The sequence below is a fragment of the Sabethes cyaneus genome, chromosome 1, assembly GCF_943734655.1.
Source record: "Sabethes cyaneus chromosome 1, idSabCyanKW18_F2, whole genome shotgun sequence".
Lineage (NCBI taxonomy): Eukaryota > Metazoa > Arthropoda > Insecta > Diptera > Culicidae > Sabethes > Sabethes cyaneus.
Genome location: NC_071353.1, coordinates 10,974,079 through 10,984,393, shown reverse-complemented (window position 1 = coordinate 10,984,393; position 10,315 = coordinate 10,974,079). Strand labels below are relative to the sequence as shown.

General features: G+C 40.4%; 1 protein-coding gene across 1 annotated transcript; it reads left to right on the top strand.

The window, feature by feature from the left end:
• Window positions 1-765: 765 nt before the first annotated feature.
• LOC128745304 (dolichol-phosphate mannosyltransferase subunit 3) lies at window positions 766-1,561 on the top strand. Its single transcript, XM_053842341.1, has 2 exons — window positions 766-1,075; window positions 1,143-1,561. The coding sequence occupies exons 1-2, from the start codon at window positions 923-925 to the stop codon at window positions 1,275-1,277; spliced, it is 288 nt and encodes a 95-aa protein (XP_053698316.1). The 5' UTR covers window positions 766-922; the 3' UTR covers window positions 1,278-1,561.
• Window positions 1,562-10,315: the final 8,754 nt, after the last annotated feature.

The following is a 10,315-nucleotide window of genomic DNA, read 5'->3' as shown; positions in this document are numbered from 1 at the left end:
AAGAATCATTTGAATTCAGAAAATACTATTCCGAAATTCCGTTTCTCAAAATATGTTATAATAATAATTAATAATCGTACGATTAGGTACTACCTGCTGGACGATACAATCAATTCCTAGTAATTACCCTAATAATAACTCCTATAGGAGAAATGCCAGAATGCCACAGTTATTAAAGAATCAAACCGGGCTGCATAAATTGATCAAAAAACTCAAAAGGCCAAAATATGTTAATGAAATGTGTTGTCTTCAATGGTTTTTTTCCCATGCGCTCCTCACATGAAGCACAGCTCTTCATGCAAATGAGTTTAAACACTCTTATTTCCATACACTAGAAACAATTTGATATGGGTTCAATCTTTTAGCAAATTCATAAATTAACCTGGCTCAGGACGATTAGTACTCAGTTTAAATCGAACTATTGTCAAAGCTTTCATAAAGTAACCGAGATTTTATCCCTATTTAAACTGACATATTTCAGTTTAAAGCACAGGTTAAAACTGTCTAGCAATTTATACAATTTTGTGCAATATGTTTAGTAAATTTCAAAAGTATCTAAATTCTTCAACAATATCCTGTGGCAACACTTTTATTACATATTTCATCTATAAGTGGCATCAAGCGTTCCCTCGATTCTTGTATACTAGCGACATCTACAGTTGAGCATCATGTTCCATCATCAACTATATGCCACCTGGCCGTGTGTGACACCGTCAAATGGAAAACTGGCAGCCCTATTTGAAGCTATACTGACCGGACCACGTCAAACGATGATGCGAAACTGAACGATCAAAAACAAGTTTGTTTACAAAGGTTTACAACGTCTGTACGACAAATCGTTACTCGTTCATTTTGTTCCTGATCTACCGGCATTTAACATTGTGGCTTTAGGTTGAATTCAGCTTCAATTTCTTATCAAAAGATGATGACGAAACTGATGGAGTGGCTAATGGGTATCGTCGCCTACGCTGTGATCTATTTTGCAATCGCAGCGCGTAAGATGCAGCATGATGTATTCGATGACTATCGGCAGGAAATTATGCTCTCACCTCTAATTTTGTTAATGTTTTTCGGGGTAAGTAAATCAGCTCTAGAACGACAAACTCCGATCGTTAATGTTAATGTGTCACCAATTTTCGCAGGTATACTCGGTAGTAGTTGTGCTTTATCGAACGTTTACCTTCAACGACTGCGATGAAGCCGCCAAAGAACTGTTCGAGGAGATAAAGGAAGCTAAAATGGATTTGAGAAGTAAGGGAATGGTGCTCGCTGATTAATACTTATTATATGCTATTTTAAACTATCATACTGTAAATTGATAACGACGAGACTAAAATTGAAGTTCGAGAATGGAATTCGTTTGAAAATTGATTGTCTGTTTTGCAAAGTGCCGAAGAATACTTTGCCGTAAGGAACAAAATCTTGCAGGTAGTTTTTGCGATGACTAATTTCGATGTCTGTTCTGTTATAATCTATGTCTAAGGCCATGTAAGTTAGTTAAGGAAGAGATAAATAACAAGGAAAAGAAAACAAAGTAAATAAAAATAAAGTAAAAATCCCATACGATGCTTTTTTAACACATCCTTCAGCCATCCTAGTTCAATCAGCTGTGTGGTAAAATGATAAAATGCTAAGGACTAAACTGATATGGGCAGTGTAGAAACATCTACAAAAATATCGAGTGAACCTTGTTCCGTATTCCGACGGATCGGTTTGTCGAACGAAAGTGGATGCTATTCTCGATTTCGCCGTGCAAAACCAGAGAGGCAGAACAACTCGTTCCAAATAAGTCGAACGAAATTAAAATCCGTCGAATTACAGAAGCACTCGCATACTGCTACTGGTTTATGACCTGCACAAGTATTAAGATCTTCAGAAGTTTTGGAGTAGAAATAGTCTATATTCTTGTATTACACTTTAAAACGCGGTCTATAAACCGTGTGCTAACAATTGGCACCGGCCTAAATATGCTTGACATGCTCATTTTACTGATTTGACTGTACCGCCTCAGCCTCGACCTCAGCCAAACAGAATTTGAAAAAGCTATCTATGTTATGACTCGTCGAGCTAGATAATTTACACAGACTGTCACAATGGACACTGAATTCAATTCTAAATTCTCTCCCGTCTTTGTCAGCAGGAACAATTTAAATGTTTACAACTTACTTTCCTCATATGAATTTATTTACTATATTGGTTCGTCGCTATCTTTGAGTGTAGTTCATGAAAGACCTTTTCCAATACCAATTGAATTTAAATTACGAAAATTTTAATGTTCCATTGTCAAAAACTGACGTAATAGTATATATTTTACTTACCACAGATTCGGTAATTTCAGAAAACACACTTTTTTAGAGGAAAATCTAGTCATATGTTTCATGTTTGATATATATCGGAGATCGTCATGTTGGTAGATTTACGTCTCACAGGTAGCGATCAATAACTAAGTGTTAATTTATTAACCTACTTGGAAAGTTATTTACCAATGTTTGTTACGATGATTCGGCTACCGTTTATGACAAACGATGGTAAATAATATGAGTACACATTTTCATATTTAGGTATCGGGTGCGAGGCCCTGTGCAGATTAAGCAGCGAGGCTTTGAGCGGAGGAATTGGATTAAAAAGCCACTGTAGTAATCTAAATGATCATCTTTTGAGACAGAATTCGATTGCTCTGTCACAGTTTACGGACTGCTCAGCTCATACCCACTGATGGAGTTAAGCTAGATAGTCTTAATCTTGTGCCCCACTTCGGTACTACATGGTTAATAAAATCTATGACGTTTCAGGATTTGAGCTCCAGGTAGGAAACTTTCGAAGAAGCTATGCCTAGATAAAGCTAGAGCTCCGTAATTTCAGAGCAAATGCGCTGAACTTTCAATTTCGGAAATGCAAAAGCGGCAGGTTTCGGTATCATCCGATATTTCCAGTTAGGAGTCCCGTGATTTCCGACACTACGAGTTAAATTGAGTAGTTTTTTAGCTACTGTAGGATTTGGGTAGATAAACTGTTTAACTGTGTAGTCTACAACCCTGTATTTGATTCCTGTGGGACGTTTTCTTAACAACATAATCTAGGCGGGCAGCCCAGTTAAGTTTTTTTTATCCCAAATTATTCCAAAGAGTTTGACTTTCTTACTGAAGCTCAGCCTGAAACCAATCAGTATAGGGGAAATAACAGTCACCCTTATTCTACGAGTCACGTGACTCAATACGACAATTGTTACTCGCCGTGACTCGCCTTATGCGTGCTTTTCTCTGTTTTTTTCTCCCTTAGGCATAAACAGCACCTCTACTTTCCGCCAATTCTCAGAAATATGTCCCAAAGTGAAATTGGCTCGGTTGATGAGTTCGGACATTATAACGACGTCCATTTTCTGTAAAAAATGGGTGCAATACCATCTGGACCTGGAGATTTCATTGGTACAAAAGAGCTGAGCGCCCAGTTGATCGAAGGTTCCGTGAACAATCAGCGTTCAATCTGAGCGGAGTCGTTTGGCACATTATGCAACGATCCATTCCAAAGCAGCGAGGCCTAATTTAATCGATTTTTCCTTGATAAACAATGGAAATCATTGAAATATTCCCCCAGAAGAAAATTTGTTCTATACTTTCAGGCTTGAAATTTCACAGCCATCAGTTTAGAGCAGGACCCGACAACGTCACTTTCAATTGCAAACCGTCACTCGACAATGAAGCAATGAAGCTTCAGTTTCAACTGAAGCAACACCGCTTCGCCTCAAAGCTGGCTTCAATCAGTGTCAGTAAAACAGGTTTCACTTCAGCATGACGATGGGTTTTAAAGTTTTATTTTCACTTTTCTATCAAATACACAGCACCTTGTACCATCCATCGTAGATTTAATCAGTTTGATGAGCTTCTTGGGGAAGCTGTTCTCGTCCATGATTTTGCATAGTTCTTTTCAGTCGATGGTATCATATGCGGCTTTGAAGTCAACGAACAAATGGTGCGTTGGAACTCTGCATTCACGGCCCTTCTGGAGGATAGACCGACCTTCGATGAAGCCGGGTTGACAAGTTCCCACAAATCAGTTCGTAATTGGTAATAGTCGGCGGAAAATGATTTGGGACAGCACTTCTTTCCACTCCTCCGGTAGCTGTTCCGTATCCCAAATTCTAACAATTAGCCGGTGCATACAAACGGCGAGCTTTTCTGGTCCCTTTTTAATAAGCTCCGCTCCGATGCCATCTTTCCCAGCTGATTCGTTGATGTTTTTTTGCTGCATAATGGCCTCCTTAACTTCGCCTGTCGTTGGGGCTGGCACCTCTTCCCTGTTTGTTGCACCATCGAAATCGCTTTCCCCGCCGCCATGGTTCTTCGCCTGGGCGCCATTCAGGTGTTCGTCGAAGTGCTGCTTCCACCTCACGATCATCCGTCAGAATACTGCCAGTCTTATTCCGACATATTTCGGCTCGCGGTACAAAGCCTTTGCGGGATCCGTTCAGTTTCTGGTAGATCTTTCGCGTTTCCTGAGAGCGATGCAGCCGCTCCAACTCTGCATATTCCTGCTCGTCCAGGTAGCACTTTTTCTCCCGAAAAATTTGGTTTCGCTGCATCTTCTTCTGTTTGTGTCTTTCCACGTTCTGACGTGTGGCACTGCGCATCTTAGCGGCCCGCGCAGCTTTCTCCTCATTCATCACCCTCCTACATTCATCGTCAAACCAATCGTTCCGCTGATTCAGGGCCACATGCCCGATGGAGCTCTCCGCTACACTGCTAATGGCAGTTTTGATAGTGTTCCAACAGTCCTCGAGAGGGGCTTCGTCCAGCTCATCCTCTTCCGGCAGTGCAGCTTCGAGTGAATGCGCGTAATTTGCGGCGACGTCTGGCTGCTTCTGCCGCGCGAGATCTAACCGAGGCTGGCGTCGGTACCGAATGTTGTTCACAATGGAGAGTCTTGGGCGCATCTTAACCATCACTAGGTAGTGGTCCGAGTCAACGTTAGCGCTTCGATAGGATCTGACGTCGATAATGTCTGAGAAGTGCCGACTGTCGATCAAAACGTGGTCGATCTGTGATTCTGTCTGATTTGGTGACCTCCAGGTGTACCTCCCAGTTGGCCTCGAGGTAAGACGCTGGTCTAATAAGCCAGTCGTCGTATGTTCGAATCTCGGCTGAGAGAGGCTGTTAGAGTCAATAGGATCGTAGCACTGACCCCGCACTGTCCTGCATTCTAACAGCTGGTTGGGAAGTCTGTCGTATAAAAACAGAAGGTCAAATTTCGATAACGGAATTAGCACCCAGGTGTACTTGTGATGGATTCTGTGCCGGAAAAAAGGTACTACGTACGGCCATGTTCTTGGCGGCGGCAAAGTCGATAAGTCTTAGTTGTCACTATTAGCTCGTATGAATAAATCAGTTTGCCTTGCTTTTACCGTATAAGCCTTATGGAAGAAGTAAAGCAAACTGTTTTATTCACACCATCACACGGCCTATTCCCAAGTAACAACGGTAGCTGAATTGCAAGAGCAATTGCTGTTTACAGGTTGATTTAAGGCGATCAAAAGTGCATAAAGTAAGCACTTAAATAGTGTTTGAACAAGTGAAGTTCTTCAAACCAGCTCTCTCTCAAAAGCTGGTAAACAAACTTAATAGCGGATTTTTCTGCTAAACAATCCGCTTCTAAACAGCCATAAACATCAAACCGTTTTACGGCTGTTTAACGGGAAACTAGCAGTCATTAACTTTTTGTCGAAGAGCCCAATTTCGGAAGCCCAAAAGCGAAGTTCTGCTTATGAAAATGTATTCACTGCATTATTCTTGTCAATCTGAACACTGAGAATGTATTTTCATGAACAAAATTTTGTTTCAAACAAAACAACTGCTGTTGAAATTTGCAGGATCGATGAGGACTAATTTCAACTTAAGGGTGTTAAAGTGTAGAGTAGAAGCTTTCATTAGGCTCACAGCTTTCAAACTACTTCAAGGGGAAATCGAAAATGGCTCAGAGATGGCTGGTTAAATGGCTACCGTTCGATGCATGTATTGTTTTGTGCCTTAAAAATGCATCTGTGTTGACAGCACACGCTTTCGCAACGTAATCAGTGCTTCCAGTGCTGTTATAATTTCCTAAAACTTGTTATTCCATTTATCGATCTGCTATATATCAATATATCAGGGGCACAGAAAAGAAGAACAAACGAACAGCGCCTAGAACGCAGCCACGCCATGGTAGCCAGCGTTCACCGCCGAGGATCATTGGAATGTGTTAAAGTTTAAACCCCCGCCGCTTGCAGCTCCACCGGCAGTTTGCTGTCGTGCGTTTAGGTTATTGTTGGCGTTGGTCGTGGCGGTTGCGTTGAAAAAGTTGGCCTGCGCTGGAAATGCGGTTGTACCGAAGATCGGCGTTGTTTGCATCGGTGGGGAACTCATCATCGAGGAGGTGGGCTGGTGAACCGGGCTGGAGTGTATACTTTTGAGTTGATTCATGGAAGGAGCGTTACCGCTGTTTTTGCCACCCTTGGCATTGCCGAGCAGGTTGTCCAGATCGATATTGATGCTGCCGGCGTTCTTCCAGGTGGTACCAACGTTTGGAGTTGCTGATTTTGCTAGGTTTAACGGCGCGGTCCCGTTGCCTAGGAGGATATTATTGTTGGCTGCGTTCAGAGTTTGAGGTTGTAACAGTCCGCTGGCGGTTGGCTGAAATGGTGAACCTGCAAATAGTGATGTCCGTTAATCGTTCGATTAATTCAACTAATCGAATAACTATAAAAATATTCGAATAATTTTTAATCGAATACTGCCAGCACGAGTAGTTGAATTAATCGAATAATTCAACGGAAATAATATGAATGCGAATACTCCCCGAATAATGGCTGTTAATCGTTCATAATCATTCGATTAATCGAATAAATGAAAAAAGTATTCGAATATTTCTAATCGAATACCACTAGTACGAATAGTTGAATTAATCGATTAGTGCAGACAACGCTCGCCGATTAATCGGTAATCGAATAATTGAAAATTTCGGACATCACTACCTGCAAAGATGGCAAATAAGCATGAATACTCCAGACGCTCCAAAAACTTCAGTCAAGAATGAGTAAACACAATGCATACGAAATTAAAGACGTTTCGGATATTTGGCGAAAAGTTCATGGCAAAAGGAACTAGCCCGGACTCTTGATCAGCCTTTTGGATATTCGTTATTTTGACAACTCATAACTCTTCTTAAAACAGTGAACAAATTGGGGAACAGTGAAACAAAATTACACCTTCACATAAATGCATTGTTAAACTTATTATGCACGATATTGCACAGTAATTTGTGTCAAAATCTAATGAACAAATTTGGGGTTTTGAGTCACGTTGTTGAACTGATTAGTTCATATCTAGGTGAGCGTTTTCAAACTTTTTGGTTTGTTTCTTGATTTTCTAGTTATGTTCCGGTTAGATCAGGACTACCTCAAGGATTAGTTTAGGTAGATTAGGCCCAGTTTTATTTTCATCATATGTAAACGATCTTCGAAGCATTCTATATATTGCTTGACCCACCTTTACGTAGATGAAGTATTGGATATTCGGAAGGAACGAGGAAATGATCTGAATAGATTGGCAGTTGACTAAAGACTAATTGTATTTCCCTTAGTTTTGCTAATGTAATGCTTATTAACGTCAAGCGTATTCCACGGTGTTCAAAATACCGTTATTAAAAAATAAAATAGGCCATTTAAACGGAAAATGCCAGTTGGTTTGTATTGCCATCCTACATCTCTGAGTCAATTTTTAAAAAAATCGATCGACGAATTTTTGAGTTACGCCCTTTTGAAGTTTTAATGGCAGATTACTTATATAAAGTAAATAAAAATCCTCAATAACACTTCCAAAATGAACGTAAATCACAACTGGTATTCATTTTTTATGCAATATATGCCCATTGCCGACCATTTTAGGAGTTTTACGCGGTATTGGGACTAACCGGAAATGTTTCGGATTAAGTTATCGCTATGGGAAATAGCCAGTATCGAACACGAACAATTACTTACCTTGCGACACCCCAAATTACACCAGAATTTAAAAACTAGATCACTGACAATCAGATCAACTACCAAGCGCCACGTTGGTTATATATAAACAAGTTACGGGGACTTCCGGGAACACCGGGACTAGTGGCCAGTTTTGACTATAAACAAAAACTTATCGTGCGGCACCTTAAATCACGCTAGAATTTAATAACTAGATCAATGCAAGCCAAATTTGCTATCTAGGCTCAGGTTTGGTCATATCTGGACTTGTTTGGGGAACTCCGGAAAACCCAGGGAAATGACCAATTTCGAACATGAAAAAAAACTCATCATACAACACCTTAATTTACACTAAAACTTTTAAAATAGATCCAAGTAAGCCAAATTGAGTACCAAGAACCACAATGGCCAACTCCGAATATGTCCTTATTATCAAAAACGTACCACATTGTGTTATTGACTTCCCAGGGGTTCCCGGGGTCCCCCAAATATGTCCAGATATGACCAAATCTAACCCTAGATAGCAAATTTGATAGCTTCCATTGATCTAGTTATTGAATTCTAGTGTCATTTAAGGTATCGCACGATAGGTTTTTGTTCATGGACGAAATTGGCCACTTGTCTGGGTGTTCCCGGAAGTCCCCGGAACTTGTCCAGATATAACCAACGTGGTGCTAGGTAGTTGATCTGACTGTCAGTGATCTAGTTTTTAAATTCTGGCGTAATTTGAGGTGTCCCATGATAAGTATTTGTTCATGTTCGATACTGACTGTTTTCCACAGCGATAACTTAATCCGATACATTTCCGGTTAGTCCCAATACCGCGTAAAACTCCTAAAATGGTTGGCAATGGGTATATGTTGCATAAAAAATCAATACCGGCTGTGATTTACGTTCATTTTGGAAGTGTAATTGAAGATTTTTATTTACTTTATATGAGCAATCTGCTCTTTAAAACTTCAAAAGGGCGTAACTCAAAAATTCGTCGATCGATTTTTTTAAAAATTGGCTCAGAGGTGTAGGATGGCAATACAAACCAACTGGCATTTTCCGTTTAAATGGCCTATTTTATTTTTTAATAACGGTATTTTGAACACCGTGTATTCGTCATCATATCTGCCAACATGTCTTCGGTCGGACAGTACGGCAAACTGATGACAATCTTATTTTTCATGTCTTTGATGAAGCAGTATTTCATACATTGCCGGATACAGCTTTGATTGTCCTCGCGGATGCAAATCGGATGATCAATTGGCTTTCCGAGGTTGTTCAACGACTTCAGTATCAATTGAAGTTCTTGGCATGCTTCGGCTAGTGCGATGAACTCCGCTTCTGTGGATGATAGAGCCACACACGATTGTTTCCTTGAAGCGCAGCTCACAACTCCGCCACCGAGGAAAATGAGGAAGCTAGAAGTAGATTTTCTGTCCCGTGTCCCCGGCCCAGTCTGCGTCGCGTCGTGTACAAGGTACCGTAGTACCCTTTTTGGCCTCTTCCAATCCTTGGTCATTGGATTGCTGACGGAACGCCCCAAGATCAAGGAACTAATGGAGATGTACAGCAAACCTCCTACCAGGCTTTGCTACAAGTCGCTTATTGGTAGTTCCACCGAATTCTCTTCTTAAAAATCCATAGGAATTTTGGACCCTTTGGCATCCGTGAGACCAAACTGACTGGCGAGTTTCGTTATGTATGCCTGTTAGTTGAAACAGCAACCTTTTGTAGATTTAGTTTAGATTTTATTTAGACAACCGCTGGATGTCGCCCAACACAGTCAACTTGAAACATCGTTTCTGGTGGTTAGCGATTTCTTGAAACTCCTCGCTGTTGCATACGACCGGAATATCGTCAACGTAGATGAAAAGGAAGGTTGGTAAATATATGTTCTCAATTCTAAAAAAATTAAAATTGGAATATATAAAATTTAATAATAAGAATTATTAAGTTAAGTTTGGGTGTCCAGCAGACTAACCACGTCAGCAAAATCGTTAAGATTAAGGCACCTCAGCCGCAGAAGATTAAGAGCTAAAAAAGGTTTTTATTTCTAAACCTTAACCATAGTTCAGCTCCAGGCTAAATAAAATCAGCTATAAAAGCGTTTGATCAGCCTGAAATTGTTACTTGGATTGTTACGCTATAGCGCGCTACTGAAGTTGTGCATGAATATTATACACATTTCTATTGAAACTCACAAAAATATAAGCAATTACCTAAGTTAATAAAAACCAGAATAGGTCTGCAACGATGTTATCGTGCATGCTATTTTCATTTATGTGTGTCAAACTAAACTAAATGGTAAACGGCTAGCGTACAAAGTTTTCCTAGCGT

What these genes read in the sequence shown, in the direction of transcription:
- LOC128745304 (XM_053842341.1), top strand. Translation starts at nt 923, where the DNA reads ATGATGACGAAACTGATGGAGTGGCTAATGGGTATCGTCGCCTACGCT. An exon ending in TTTTGTTAATGTTTTTCGGG is followed by an intron (nt 1,076 to 1,142) that starts GTAAGTAAATCA and finishes CAATTTTCGCAG; the next exon opens with GTATACTCGGTAGTAGTTGT.